The following is a 16805-nucleotide window of genomic DNA, read 5'->3' on the forward strand; positions in this document are numbered from 1 at the left end:
GTGATGCAAGTCTGCACTCAATTGCCAATGTGGCAAGATCTGAAAGCCTTTCCTCAGTCATTGGAATGATTTTATTAATTTTAGCGCAGAAAAGCTTCTTTCATATGATGCACTGCTGACTGGCAAAACACAAGCTATTTTGCATAGCCGGTAAAGCTCCAGAAATGGAACAGCGTAAGGCTCCAGAAAGTTGGTGAACTCTAGAATTGTGTCCACCTTAATGGCATCCGATGACTTTTTTCTTTGCAGGGTTAGCAATGCCTGCTTCAGCTCAATCTCCAAATTGTCCATGTTGCATGTGTAGAATCTGGCCATTGGTAGCAATTTCTCAAAATTAAGAAATGTATCAGATCGGGGGTTCAGGGACTGTACTCCTTCCATGATCTCCAGAGAATCTTTGGAGAAGCGAGATTTGAGCTCTGAAATTATTCTGTCAAGAACAACAAACATAAACATTTTAATGAAATCATCTTTTTTCTGCAGTTGTTGTCTATGGCCTACAGTTTCCAAAATTATGCTATTTCTTAAGCTTAAAGGAGGCCGACGATCTCGCTTCTTGGAAGGCAGTTCGGTAGAATCATCATCTGGTGCTGGTATCCCACACTTCATGCTCAGTTGAATTGTTTCTGCCCAGACACTTTCTATCGTTGCAGAATGAGGAGAAGCTTCAGGTTCACTTTCTGGATGACACACTTCTTCAAGCTCTTGTAAAACAGTGCGCACAAGGAGGGCAGCTGTTGCCAAGTCCAGATCTTTGGCATGTAGCAGGTTAGAGAGAGTTCTGGTCCTTTTAAGTATGTTCTCAAAAAACACAAGTGCCAGAATGAAGCCAAAGTCAATGAACTGCCGAATGGATTTTGCCTCAACTGCTCTCTCAGTGTGGTTTCCTTCTGCTAAAATATTGAGCGTTTCCAACAGAGGGTCAAGTGTTTTAAGTACAGCATTGCAGGCCGCATGTTGGCATGTCCACCTTGTGTCACTTAGTGGCTTAAGTTGGAATAGCTGGATAGCTGGTTTGCTTGACATTTCTTGTTGCACATTACAAAACACTGAATGCACTACAGAAGTACTGCAAAACACATACAGCTTTTCTAGTTTTACAAAAAATTCAGATGCTGTCTGTACATTCTTGACCGTGTCCACAATGACCAGGTTGAGGCGGTGACTCATACAATAAATGTAAAGTGCACAAGGCACCTCTTTTTTAATGCGTGCTTGCACGCCATTAAGCCGGCTACTCATTACAGAGGCGCCATCATAGCCTTGCCCAACACAATCATTTTTAGCAATGCCTAAAGATGCTAGGACATGGAATATATATCCTGTTAAAGATTCAGCATCAAGGCTATCTGCTCGGTAGAATTTTAAGAACCGTTCATGAACTTTCTGATCATGAAAGAATCGTACTACTACAGACAGTTGTTCCATTTTACTTAGATCTTTTGTTTCATCAGCAATAATGGAAAAGAGGCTTACTTTAATGCTCTGTGCAATATCTTCTCTAACAAGAGCAGCCATAATTGACAAAAGTTCGTTTTGTATAGATGGATGTAGATATCTTGCATTTCTTGGTCCTCTTATTTTTTCTCTTACAATGCTGTCTTTTTCAGCAATTAAATACAAGATTTCACGTACATTTCCGTGATTTATATCATCTGTGCTGCACCGATGCTCTCGCTGGGCAATTTTCGTCTTGGCTGTTAGCAATAAAATTTGCGCTATTGTTTTTATGTAATGCCTATTTTCATTGACCTCTCTTGTATGCACTTTAGTTATCTTCTTCATGACTGCTGTATCCTGGCTTACATTCTTTTGGAAATCCTCCCATCTGACATAGGAATCCTTGTGTGAAGCAGACTTCTCGTGCCGTAGTATTCCTTTACCAGTTTCAAGTGCATTTTTCCAGTTTTTGTACCCTACGTTGATGATAAATTGTACTTTTTTAACATGCCCATGTAGATATTTTGATGTTGAAAAAAAACGGCAAGGGAAACATCCTGAGAAATTGAATACTCCAGCCATTCAAATGATTTAAACCACTGTGGTCGGAATGACCGGAAGCGTGCTCCCATTCTTGTCTGTGGACATTTTTTCAATATAGGCTGTCTTGGACCTTCTGAAGTGCATTGGCTGATATCATCTGGACCTTGTAACTTTGTTTTTTCAGTGGTAGAAGATGTTTGTGCACTCTGTTCAGCTTCAGTGATATCCTCTTCAGAAGCACTGTGTTGGATAATGCTTTGTGAACAGGTATTTGCTTCTTCAATCTGAACTGAATGTTCATCATCATCTGATACTATTTCAGCAGTGTCATCTTCATATTCAACGTCATCCTTCTCAAACTCTTCACACTCCTCAAAGGAAGAAGACGGACCAGCCTGGCTTTTTTCTTGTTGCTGCTCTTTTGCAGCATCAGCCTTCTGGGCCTTAACATTGAACAATGAATAAAATGAACGGATGTTCTTTTTGGGATCCATTCAATCTAAAAAAAAAATGCATGTTGTTCTTATAGGACAGTTAACTGAATAACATTCACACCCACTTTGCTCTAACAGATCTTGTCCCTGGACCCTTATTGCTCAGACAGAAGTTGCCCCTGCACCCAAATTGCACCAACAACCATTTTATAAAGCATTGGCTTTCTGCAATCCAAACAAGTAGAAACAAGAGTTTATTCAATTAGCAGTGAATTGCAGAAATATTGGCAAAATAGGGGCAATGAACAAAATCTCTATGTTGGTGAAAGTTGCGTTTTACCACTATGCAAATATTTAGTCTATTAACCCCATACCTTTACTTATAATAACACTTATGTACAATATATATTTCTAGGTGCAATGGTGATTTCAGGGCCATTACACAGATGATAGGATATGTAGTTTATGGCTTCTAGAGTAAATGATTATATCTGTCTGTTCTTTATGGACAAAAACCAAAGCATGGCAGATTATGACATTTGAATACAGCTTTCACATCTAGATTATTCCAGGTTTGACATGTTAGCATTTATGTCTTGTAGATACAACTGGGAACCTGTTTTTATATGAAGAAGGAGTCTTAAAAACATATGGTAACTCTAAAGATCACGAGAACTCAGACTTTAACCACACGACAGGACTTGCCCCTACAACCAGATTTCACATACAAATAAAAATGCAGTTCTAAATTTCATCCCCTCATACCTCTTATATTGGTGACAATGTTGACCAGACCAGGAGCTCTCAGGGCTTTTTGGTATTTTGTCTGTGCTGTGGCGTCAATGCCAGGGCCTATTTTAATGATAAATTTACACTGCATGTTAAATCGCCATTATGCCAAGCCCATAGCATTGCACCATGGTGGTATAGCGTTTCAATTGGGGGGGGCACACTGGGGGGCACAGCATAAAGTAGGGGGGCACAGCATAAAGTAGGAGGGGCCATGGCCCCCTCTGGCCCCCCCCTGCCGACGCCATTGCTCAACGTGAGCCACCAACACCACATAATGTAATTTCTTTTCTCACCAATGTACTCTGTCTCCAGTAACACTTCCCCTCCCTCTCTCAGTTGGGGTACCCCAAGGCTCAGTTTTAGGACCCCTTCTGTTCTCTCTCTACACTTCCTCCTTTGGCAAACTGATCTCATCCTTTGGCTTTCAATACCGCCTGTACGCTGATGACACCCAGATCTATCTATCCTACCCTGATCTCTCCCCCTCTGTCTTAGATTGTGTAACTAACTGCCTAGCATCTGTCTCTACCTTGATGTCTGCACGTTTCTTGAAACGTAACCTCTCCAAAACCGAACTCCTCATCTTCCCTCCCTCCAATGCTAAGATTCCCCCATCTATCTCCCTCAATGTTAATGGTGCTATCATCTCCCTGTCTACTCATACACGCTGCCTTGGTGACTTGGTGACTCTGACCATTTGTTCACACCCCATATTCAGTCCATCTCTAAAAACTGTTGCCTCCATCTTAAAAACATTGCCCGCATCCGTCCCTTCCTAACATAGCATGCCACTAAGGCTCTTGTCCATGCCCTGATTATCTCCCGTCTTGACTACTGTAACTCTGTCTTAGCCCTCTCCCTCTTAATCTTCTCACCCCTCTACAATCCACCATGAATGCTGAATGCCAGACTTCTTCCTCTCGCATCGTTTTACTAATGTCTCTCCCCTCTGTCAGTCTCTTCACTGGCTGCCTGTGCGCTTCAGGATTTAGCATCAGCGATTTTCATAATCGATTTTTATCGATTTATAAAATGAGTTTTTTCAGAGCAAATGCTCTGAAAAACCTCCTCTACTTCCTTTCAGTGCCACTTCCACCTGCCCCACCAGGGGTTAATATATCAACAGAAAAAAACCGGACAAATAGGCACCACTGGGTAAGCTAAGCCTGCAGTATTATCTTTATTTTTATGCTTATTTGCCCTGTGTTTCTTCTGTTTATATATTAACCCCTGGTGGGGCAGGTAGAATTTTGTCGGGACCTATTAATTATGTGCATTCTTTAATTTGCGTTTTTTTTTATTGCTGTAATATTTGATTTATTGTTTATATTGTCCATATATTTATATATATTGTGAGACAGGTCAGGGATCGCCCCTCGCTGAGGTCAAGGGACAAGTGCCCGCCTTCATTCAAACCAGGCAAACAGCAGTAATTTTGTGCAATCTGACACAGGGTCAGGTTTATTAGAAAGGTTGCAAAGACAAAAGAAATATAACAACACAGCAACAAAAGAAATACCTTGCCTGTCCGGCACTTACTATACAAGGGATGTCCCTCACTACCAGCTGGAGAGCTTCTCCAACTTAACACAATACGTTCAGCAACCTTTACTCACTTTTCTCAAACGTCTCTCCCACAGACAGGCTTTCTGTGTCCTCAAATATAGGCAAAAAAGATTAATCCAAAATCCACGTGTGAACAAATAAGAAATAATAATAGTAAAGAATACTCTCCAAGATAGCAGCCTCCAATAAACACTCTTCCTCAAGGTGCTCAAAGACACAATACGACAACCATGGAGCGCATATACATGGGGAGAAACAAAAAACAACACTAATAGTGTAGCAAGTAAACACAAAAGAAAATAAAAAAGGGGTGTAAGATCCACTCACAAACTTGCTGAATAGAAAAGGCTCATCAGGTTCAGTAGGATTTGTAGAATTTTAATATCTTCTAAAATCTATAAGAACAAAAAGACCACAAATGGTGCAGTATCTTCACAATTCAGGGAAGAGGGAGATCTGGATACACTTACAGTTCAGCGGGGCACAACTATATGCAAATAGTGTGCAAAAACGCAATGTAAACCCAAGTCCACTGTTGAAGATCTATAGTCTCTACGCGTGTCGCCAGTGGTTCGCTGGCTTCTTCAGGAGGAAAAACAAGTAGATCTGTATATGCAGTCAGTAAGAATCAATAAATGTGTTATGTGTCCGTGTCCTGATTAAATATTGGTCTTCTTCCGGGTTTCGGCCGTCCCGTGACATCCCACATCCAATCCGATTGTTTTATTTTCGTTCGCTTCCTGGTTTCTGCTACTCGCGTCATCGTGCGTCTAATTAAACTATTGGTCCACCTGGCGTCTGCGTCGTGCACGCGATTACATGGTCGCGTGTATCGTTTCGTCTGACTGCCGGTCAACCTCGGATGCGTGATTGTGTAATCGCCTAATTATGCAGGATCAACGGGGCGGCGTAGCGTCTCTTTCATCATTTACCCGGTTCGTCTCAGGAACTTAGACTCGTGGATATAATGTGGTTAACCACGACGAGGACACAACAACGAGACAATGTTAGTAAAAAACTCGATCACACTGCATTAATACAGATATCGTGGGGTAAATAAATATTCCTCCAATAAAAAATCAACTGATGAAAACCTTTTGGTCTCTTTGTGTTTAATTAATGTATTTAAAACCATTTATTTTATTAATATTAAATTAGATAAAATTAGGATAAAAAATGGAACTAAGGTAAAAACTGTGACGGAAGCCTCCATCACTGGGGCCACTGGCCACTAATTTTATCTAATTTAATATTAATAAAATGGTTTTAAATACATAAATTAAACACAAAGAGACCAAAAGGTTTTCATCAGTTGATTTTTTATTGGAGGAATATTTATTTACCCCACGATATCTGTATTCATGCAGTGTGATCGAGTTTTTTACTAACATTGTCTCGTTGTTGTGTCCTCGTCGTGGTTAACCACATTATATCCACGAGTCTAAGTTCCTGAGACGAACCGGGTAAATGATGAAAGAGACGCTACGCTGCCCCGTTGATCCTGCATAATTAGGCGATTACACAATCACGCATCCGAGGTTGACCGGCAGTCAGACGAAACGATACACGCGACCATGTAATCGCGTGCACGACGCAGACGCCAGGTGGACCAATAGTTTAATTAGACGCACGATGACGTGAGTAGCAGAAACCAGGAAGCGAACGAAAATAAAACAATCGGATTGGATGTGGGATGTCACGGGACGGCCGAAACCCGGAAGAAGACCAATATTTAATCAGGACACGGACACACAACACATTTATTGATTCTTACTGACTGCATATACAGATCTACTTGTTTTTCCTCCTGAAGAAGCCAGCGAACCACTGGCGAAACGCATAGAGACTATAGATCTTCAACAGTGGACTTGGGTTTACATTGCGTTTTTGCACACTATTTGCATATAGTTGTGCCCCGCTGAACTGTAAGTGTATCCAGATCTCCCTCTTCCCTGAATTGTGAAGATACTGCACCATTTGTGGTCTTTTTGTTCTTACAGATTTTAGAAGATATTAAAATTCTACAAATCCTACTGAACCTGATGAGCCTTTTCTATTCAACAAGTTTGTGAGTGGATCTTACACCCCTTTTTTATTTTCTTTTGTGTTTACTTGCTACACTATTAGTGTTGTTTTTTGTTTCTCCCCATGTATATGCGCTCCATGGTTGTTGTATTGTTTTCTGTGTCCTCAGCCAGTGAGCTATCTGCCCTCCTGGCTTCCCTTTTATATCCGCCCTCTCATTCACCTACATTAATCACCTAGCAGGTGGAAGACTCTGGTGTTACCTCACATAGGAAAGGAACCTAGGAGAAACATACCCCCCTTCCACCACCAATCCTACATGAATGTCACAATATTTATATTGTATTGTGTATTTATTTTTTTGTCTATATTTATTAAAGCATATATTTTTATACCTATTTTAGCAATGACATAAGACATTTCAGGGGGGCACAGTGGCATAAATGGGGCTATAATGTCTGCCTGGCGCTCGAGTTCGGCACATCGCGGATCGGGTTGACAGATTACTGGGAGGGGCTGGAGAAGACCCAGCAGTCATGGTGCACATTGGCACCAATGACAAAGTGAGAGGTAGGCGGAGTGTCCTTAAAAATGATTTCAGGGACTTAGGTAGCAAGCTTAAGGCAAGGACCTCCAAGGTAGTATTTTCTGAAATATTACCTGTACCCCGTGCCACACCAGAGAGGCAGCGGGAGATGAGGGAGCTAAACAAGTGGCTCAGAAGCTGGTGTAGGAAGGAGGGGTTTGGGTTCATGGAGAACTGGGCCGACTTCTCTGTCGGATACAGGCTCTACGGTAGGGACGGGCTGCACCTCAATGGGGAAGGTGCAGCTGTGCTCGGGGAGAAGATGGCCAGAAGGGTGGAGGAGTGTTTAAACTAGGGAAAGGGGGGAGGGAAACTACAATATAGAAGGGGAAGATAGTGTAGATAGAGAGCTGGGGCTTATAAATGTACCTGGGGGTGGAGCGGAGGGAGGGGTTAGAATAGTTAATAGGGATAGGCTTCATAGGGGAAAAAAAACCATACACCTCTAAATTGTATGCTTACTAATGCCAGAAGTCTGACCAATAAAACTGACGAACTGGAGTTAATAATGTCTGGAGAAAATTATGACATAGTGGGTAAACAAGGAGACATGGTTGGATGATAGCTATGACTGGGCGGTAAACATACAGGGTTATAGTCTATTCAGGAAGGATCGAAAAAAACAAAAAGGGGGAGGAGTTTGCCTTTATGTAAAGTCCAGCCTAAAGGCCACACCACAAATGTGAGGGAAATGATAATGTGGAGTCATTATGGGTAGAAATATATGGAAAAGAAAAATAATAAAATACTGATCGGGGTTTGCTATGAGCCACCAAATATAATGGAAGCAGCAGAACATCAATTATTAAAGCAAATAAACAAGGCAGCAAATCACAATGAGGTGGTTATTATGGGGGACTTTAACTATCCCGACATAAACTGGGAACCGAGACCTGTGAATCTCATAAAGGAAACCGGTTTCTGACTATAAGGATAATTATCTGTCCCAAATGGTATAGGACCCGACCAGAGGGGGCGCCCTACTGGACTTAATATCAACCAACAGACCTGACAGAGTAACTAATGTGCAGGTCAGGGGGCATCTAGGAAATAGTGATCACAATATAATACATTATAACTTGTCCTTCAATAAGGGAACTCTTAGAGGAGCCACAAGAACTATGAACTTTAGGAAGGCAAAGTTTGATCAACTAAGAGAAGCCCTTAACACTGTAAATTGGGAAAATGTCCTCAAAAACGAGTACAGACACTCAATGGGAGATTTTTAAGAATATCTTAAATTCTCACTGTGAAAGGTACATACCGTATGGGAATAAAAGAGTCAGGAACAAGAGAAAACCAATGTGGATAAATAAAAATGTAAAGGGGGCAATAAATGGCAAAAAAAGGCATTTAAGCTACTAAAACAGGAAGGCAGTGAGGAAGCACTAAAAAGCTATCGGGAAAAAAATAAAATATGAAAAAATCAGATAAAAGCAGCAAAAGTGGAGACAGAAAGACTCATTGCCAAAGAGAGTAAACAAAAATGTTCTTTCACTATATAAATAGTAAAAAGGTTAAAAATGAAAGCGTTGGCCCCTTAAAAAGTAATGAGGGAGAAGTTATAGACGGGGATCAGGAAAAAGCTAATTTATTAAATATATTCTTCTCTGCTGTATTCACAGAGGAAAATGAAATGCCAGGTAATATACAGCAGGATGAGATAAATGCCCCAGTACATGTTGCCTGTCTAACCCAGGAAGAAGTGCAGTGCCGCCTAAAAAAAATCAAAATAGACAAATCACCAGGTCCAGATGGCATTCACCCCCGCGTTCTAAGGGTGTTAAGTAATGTAATAGACAGACTATTTCTATTATTCAAGGACTCTATAGTGACAGGGTCTGTTCCCCAGGACTGGTGCATGGCAAATGTTGTGCCAATATTCAAAAAGTGACCCGGGGAATTATAGGCCTGTTAGTTTAACTTCTGTTGTGTGTAAACTGTTTGAGGGGTTTCCTAAGAGATGCTATTTTGGAGTATCTCAATGAAAATAAATGTATGACTCCATATCAGCATGGGTTTGCAAAGGATCGGTCCTGTCAAACTAACCTGATCAGCTTTTATGAGGAGGTGAGCTCAAGACTGGATCGGGGTGAATTGCTGGATGTCATATATCTTGATTTTTCCAAAGCATTTGATACGGTGTCACATAAAAGGCTGGTACATAAAATGAGAATGCTTGGGCTGGGGGAGAATGTGTGTATGTGGGTAAGTAACTGGCTCACTGATAGGAAACAGAGGGTGGTTATTAATGGTACATACTCTGAGTGGGTGACTGTTGCTAGTGGGGTACCACAGGGGTCAGTTTTGGGTCCTATTCTTTTTAATATATTTATTAATGACCTTGTAGAGGGATTGTATAGTAAAGTATCAATCTTTGCAGACTAAGATTGATATCACGTTACAGATACTAAGCTCTGTAACGTGGTTAACACAATAGAGGACAGTGCACGATTACAAATGGATCTGCATAGGTTGGAGGCTTGGGCTGGGATGTGGCAGATGAGGTTCAATACAGATAAATGTAAGGTTATGCACATGGGGAAGAAAAATCCAGGCTGGGAATATGTATTAAATGGGAAAACACTGGGGACTACTGACATGGAAAAGGACTTAGGAGTTTTAGTTAACAGTAAATTTACCTGTAGCGACCAGTGTCAGGCAGCTGCTGCTAAGGCAAATAAAATCATGGGGTGCATCAAAAGGGGCATAGATGCCCACGACAAGGAAATAATTCTACCACTGTACAAGTCACTAGTCAGACCACACATGGAATACTGTGTACAGTACTGGGTACCAGTGTACAAGAAAGATATAGTGGGGCTGGAGAGGGTTCAAAGACGGCCAACCAGAGTAATAAGGGGAATGGGAGGACTACAGTACCCAGAAAGATTATCAGAATTAGGGTTATTTAGTTTGGAAAAAAAGACAGTTTAGGGGGGACTTAATAACTATGTATAAATATATAAGGGGGCAGTACAGAGATCACTCCCAGGACCTATTTATACCCAGGACTGTATCTATAACAAGGGGACATCCTCTACGGCTGGAGGAATGAAGGCTTCTACACCAGCACAGACGGGGGTTCTTTACAGTAAGAGCGGTGAGATTATGGAACTCTCTGCCAGAGGAAGTAGTAATGGTAAACTCAATAAAAGAGTTCAAAAGGAGCCTGGACGTGTTTCTTGAAAGCAATAATATTACAAGTTATGGATATTAGGTACAGAACGTTGATCCAGGGATTTATTCTGATTGCCATATTTGGAGTCGGGAAGGAATTTTCCCCCTGGTATGGGGCAATTGGCATCTGCTTCATAAGGGTTTTTTGCCTTCCTCTGGATCAACACAGTAGGGACACAATATGTACCGTATTTGCTCGATTATAAGACGAGGTTTTTTCCAGAGCAAATGCTCTGAAAAATACCCCTCGTCTTATAATCGGGGTCGTCTTCTCAGACCCCCCAAAAAATGTCTGCTGGGGCCATGCTGCTTACCGGTCGCGAGCAGCGTCTCTTCTGTTAGAAGCAGGAGGACAGGAAGCTTGCAGCGTCCTCACAGAGCTCTATCTCCCCCTCCCTCCTCTGGGGGCGGGGCCAGAGAAGTTGCTCTACAGCCGGTCCCCTGCAGAAGTCTTCGAGTGAGAGATCTGCAGTTCAGGTAAGGGGGTGGGGGAGGGTTTTTGGGTAAGTATGTGTGATTAATGTGTGTTTAATGTGTGAAGTATGTGTGATTAATGGAATGAATGAGTATTTAAATGTGTTTGTGTGTGATAGCATGGATGTGTAAGGGGGGTGGGGGTTGTAGCATGGCATAGGGAGGCTGTAATCCCACTACTATCATCCCCAGGTTCCAGCATGTACTGGCTGCCTTGGCTTGATAGGAGTGTGATTGCTGTTAGCAGTTTGATATATATATATATATATATATCAAACTGCTAACAGCAATCACACTCCTATCAAGCCAAGGCAGCCAGTACATGCTGGGTTAAAAGGCATATCATGGGGCTGAGTGGCATATAGGGGGTTAAAATGCATTTCTGGACCTCCAGAAATGCATTTTAACCCCCTATATGCCACTCAGCCCCATGATATGCCTATATACCTCCAGAAATGCATTTTAACCCCCTATATGCCACTCAGCCCCATGATATGCCTTTTAACCCCCTATATGCCAGAGTGGCATATAGGGGTATAAGGCATATCATGGGGCAGAGTGGCAAATAGGGGGGTATAAAGCATTTCTGGGGGCAGAGTGGCATAACTGGGGGGGGCAGGTTGGCAAATAAAAGGAAATTTAAAAAATATATTTTTCTCAATCATAGCTTTTATTAAACATGAAAAAATAATTTACATGAATTAATATTTACTGGTAAAACTTTTTTCCTATAGGGTCGTCTTATATTCAGGCTTTTTGTTTTTTTCCTAAATTAATATTTTGATTTTGGGGGGTCGTCTTATAATCGGGGTCGTCTTATAATCGAGCAAATACGGTATATAGGTTGAACTTGATGGACTGTGGTCTTTTTTCAACCTTATGAACTATGTTACTATGTAAGGCATATCAGGGGGCACAGTGGCATAAAGGGGCTATAAGGCATACCAGGGGGCATGGTGGCATATCAAGGGTATAAGGCATATCAGGGGGGTATAAGGCAGATCAGGGGACAGAGTGGCATATATGAGGTATAAGGGGGCACAGTTGCATCTCTGACATATAGGAGGGTATAAGGCATTTCTGGGGCAGGGAGGCAAGCTGGGGGTGAGATGTGCATAGCTGGGCAAAAATAGATTACATGAATTAATATTTACTAGTAAAGATTTTCAGGGTATTTTTGGGGTTCTTGTTAAAATATAGCTTTAATTATGTCAGTAAAATAAGAAGGCAAATCGTGAAATGCCATTGTGATAAAGAGAGAAAAGTGTTAATGGCACATCTTAATGTAAATTATGTTTTTATTTTAAATAAAACAAAATTTGCATATTGTTTTTCTTTTTTACCCGATCGAAAAAATTATCGGCCAACTAATCGATTATGAAAATAATCGTTAGTTGCAGTCCTACTCTAGACTGTAAGCTCGTTTGAGCGGGGCCCTCCTCACCTGTTCTCTGTTAGTCAATTTGTTATGTTACATACTACTTGTTATGTCATGTCTACCCATTGTACAGCGCTACGGAATTTGATGGCACTATATAAAACAAATAATAATAATGTACTAAATCCAAATTCTTCAACATAAACATTTTTATTAGTCTGCACAAGTAGCAAAAACCTCATAATAATCAATCCAAATGTATATTTGATAAACACAATTCCAGTCTGGTAAATTAGGCCATAATAGTTTGTGTTCACAAATGGAGATTTGTTAACGGATATCGCTGTTGGTGAAAATTTGGGATTTAGTGATTATCAGTGTGTGTGGTTTAATATACGACCAGTCACACCACACGCAAAAAAAAGCTGATTTTTCAAAAATGAGACTGTGCAAAGGCGTCACTATAAGACTGGTGCCATTTAAACGGAGTCCAGGGGAAATGGAATTATTTAAAAGTTGAATTATTGAGTGTAACAGAAAATTGTGTTAGGCTGGTCAGTAAGAACAAAAAATTAAAGAAACCACTGTGGTACTCTGCAAGAAAAATAAGTACACCTTATGATTCAGTAGCTTGTAGTACAACCTTTTGCAGCAATAACTTGAAGTAATGATTTTCTGTATGACTATCAGTCTCACATCGTTGTAGAGGAATTTTGGCCCACTCTTATTTTTAACGTTTGTTCAGTTCATTGAGGTTTGCAGGCATTTGTTAAGGTCCCGTCACAGCTTTAGCTGTCGGACAGATGGCCTTACATTTGACTCTAAAATACTTTGGTATACAGAGAATTTTGTAGTTGGCTCAATGACGGCAAGCTCGAATCATCACCACCATGCTTGACAGTTGGTATGAGGTGTTCGTGCCAAACATCTCCACTTCGGTTTCGTCTGTCCAAAGTCCGTTGTTTCAGAATTCTTGTGGTTAGTTCGGATGCAAACCTGAACAACCATACTTGTTCAGTCTTTTTCTAATTATACTGTCATGAACTTTAACATTTAACATAACTAAGGCAATTTATCTGATCATTTCAATTAAATAAGCTTAGAAAGTGATCAAGGATCACTTTCTTCGCTTAAACGGCCTTGCTGCAATGCCTCGATGTCGAGGCATTCAGCAAGGCCGAGATCGGCATCGGGGGCCTTGTCTGGCCCCTCCCCGGGGCGTCAACAGCCGCCATACATTGTATGGCGACGGAAGCCCGTTTTAAAAGCGTTTAGGAGGCGATCCAGGATCGCCTCCTAAACTTAAATGGTGTCGATGGAATGCCTCGATCAGGAGGCATCCAGCGACACCAAAGACTTACCTCTGGGTGGGCTGTGACCGCTCCGGAGAGCGGTCACAGCCGCCGCTGCCGGTGATCTTCGCCATCAAGCAAGATGGCGGCGGCCCAGGAAATAAAACAATAAAGACGAAAAAGTTCGCTAGAGGGTCTCCAGACCCTCTAGAGAACTGGCTCCACTTGCTGGTTGAATACAGGTACTGCATTCAACCATGCAAGTCAATGGAGCCCAGCTTTCTAATCACTATGTGATTAGTAAAATATTAAAAAAATAAATAAATAAATAAAAAAATGGAAAAAAAAAATAAAAAAAAATGTGCTAACATTTAAAAATAATTATGCAGTGATGTCACTAGATGAACCATCCAGTACCAGCAAAATGTGTAAAAAAACAAATATAAAAAAGTATTAAAAAGATAAAATTAAATTAAAAAATAAAGTTTATTATTTTGAGCAAGTGCTAAAATTTCTCAAAAATCTCAACAGAGTTAAAATAAAAGCACTTCAAATACCCAAGGGGTGTCTAATATATAAAAAAAATGGCTGATGGGGTAAATTGGAGTGGCCTAGCTCAAAAATAGGGCATAGGTACAGACTGACCAAAATGGAGAAAAAAAGCGCACTTCCCAAATGTGGCATTTTAAATCTGAAACAAACCGACAAACCCATGCATGTCGGGTATCGCTGCACTCAGGAGATGTTCCTGAACACACATTGGGGTGTTGTTTGACAGTGGCATATACCAGGACCTGTATATCTGTAACTAAAATACAATTTTTGTGAAAAAAAATAAAAAAAATTACTATTACAAAGTTTGACAAAGTGTAGTTCTATAATTGGTGCATGGAAAGGGTTAAAATAACAGCATTTGGAATACCCTGGGGTGTCTAGTTTTCAAAAATATATGGGTTGAATGGGTTAAATTGAGTTAACCGGCTTCAAAGATATTCCAAAGAGGAGAGGGAGGCACAATGACCAAATGACCACCTGAATTACGCATGCCCCAAAAGTAGCCTTTTACCAGCCAAACAATCTGACAAACCCATGCATGTGGGGTATCGCTGTACTCAGGAGATGTTGCTGAACACATATTGGGGTGTTGTTTGACAGTGACATATACCAGGACCTGTATATTTATATATACAAAGTGTAGTTCTATAATTGGTGCATGGGGTGTCTAGTTTTCAAAAATATATGGTTTGAATGGGTTAAATTGAATTAACCGGCTTCAAAGATGTTCCAAAGAGGAGATGGAGGCAGACTGACCAGATTTGTTAAAAAAGATTTTGAAATCATAAAACGCTGCTTGTACTTATTGCCCTATAACTTACAAAAAACAGCAAAAAAAACATAAAAACATTGGGTATTTCTAAACTCAGGACAAGTAGTAGAATCTATTTAGCTAGTTTTTTTACTTGCTTTTTTAGGTGAGTAAAAGATTTTTCAAATAAAAGTCATAAAATGTGTTTTTTTTTCAATTTTTCACCATGTTTTTTTTATTTTTTTTATAGTAAATAAGATGATACGATCAAAATAATGGTATCTGAAGAAAGCCAATCTTGTCCTGAAAACAACAATATATAACTTATGTGGGTACACTAAATGGGTGAGGAGAAAATTACAGCTGAACACAAACACCACAAAAGTGTCAAAACAGCCTCGGTCCCACAGGGTACAAAACGAAAAATGAGCCCGGTCCTTAAGGGGTTAATAGTCATTCTATAGCATGCTATGGTTTACAGACTACCAGGAAACATTTCTCAGCTTTATGGTATATGAAGTTGGTCGTAGCATGCCACTTAATGATAGATGTTTATTACATTCATTATTTTGCACAAACAAACATCGATGACCCTTATTTGGTTAATTGTGCAGGAAACTACTTAGTTTTAATTTCCTCAAGTTTTCTAAATGAAAGGAGGGACTAACCTCAGGTCTAACAGACACTGGATCATTGAAGAAAAGTAAACTTTAAGAAAAGATGTTGCTTCATTACAGCCTATAGACAGTGTGTTCTTTTCACATGTTATCTACATATTTTATGTTGTTTGTGATCATTGTGTGTTGTTCATCAGAGCCATCAATCCTGTACCAGCATTCCAGTAATCATGGGAAAAGATTACCAAGCCATTCCAGGTTTCATCACTTGTTCCCATCATACAACTGCCAATGTAGTTGATCTGGTAAGAACCATAAAATACACAAAAATGTCCTCAATCCTTCATCTACATGTCTTTATTATTTCATTTAAACCACAATTTATTACTCTTGATAATGCTATCTTGAGTTGATACCTTTTATTAAGCCAGCAGAGATAAAATTCAGGACCTCTTTCCTTAAGACCTTAAAATATGATTCTGAAGAATTCTAGACAGTACTATGTTAACAAAACACTGATGTGAAATGAAGAGTAGTTTGTTTCGGTAGATGCTGGCAGGGGAGGAGGAACATAATGCAACTGGCTCTTTCTGTATCTCCAATTAATCAAGAATACATGCACCAGTTTGCATTAGATTTAATGTAAAGTTGAGGCTGTACTGCCCTGTTAGTCAGCCACCTCAGGTTAAAAAAAAAACACAAATTACAGGCACAGATCACAGATTGCACAACCCAAAGCCAGCCCTGGTGTCCACACTGCCCACATAGAACTTGAGCAGCAACCAGATAACACACACAAGACTTGCCATGCTTGTGCCATCTTTGCTTTTCCACAAATCAATTATACATCTATGGTACACACAAACACTTTTACAGTCACTCACTAATTCACACTTTCATTTACATAATTTATTCACATAATCGTTTATTCTCTCACTCACACAAATCATTTATACATATTAATGTATTCTCACAAATTCATTCTCTCCCTCATTCAGACAATTAATCTGCACATTAATTCATACTCCTTCTCATTCAGACAATTCATTCACACATTAATCCATGCTCTCTCTCATTCAGACAGATCATCCACACACTAATTCATTTATTTTCTCACTCAATCTGACTCTTTATTTCAATATTCTTACTACCCTCTTCCTCATAATCTACCG

At 40.2% G+C, this 16805-nt stretch overlaps 1 protein-coding gene across 8 annotated transcripts in view; it reads left to right on the forward strand.

Annotated features, from left to right (window-relative positions):
• Positions 1 to 16805, forward strand: part of GPHN (gephyrin) — a 330342-nt gene that overhangs the window by 100506 nt on the left and 213031 nt on the right. For 6 of the 8 annotated variants that reach the window (XM_053474851.1, XM_053474852.1, XM_053474853.1 and 3 more), the window contains exon 8: positions 15831 to 15938. The exons of the other annotated variants lie outside the window; for them this stretch is intronic. In XM_053474851.1, coding sequence (XP_053330826.1) covers positions 15831 to 15938 — 108 coding nt within the window. The remainder of the gene's footprint in view (positions 1 to 15830; positions 15939 to 16805) is intronic. 8 annotated transcript variants of the gene reach the window in all.

Source organism: Spea bombifrons, chromosome 9, assembly GCF_027358695.1.
Source record: "Spea bombifrons isolate aSpeBom1 chromosome 9, aSpeBom1.2.pri, whole genome shotgun sequence".
NCBI classification, from domain to species: Eukaryota; Metazoa; Chordata; class Amphibia; order Anura; family Pelobatidae; genus Spea; species Spea bombifrons.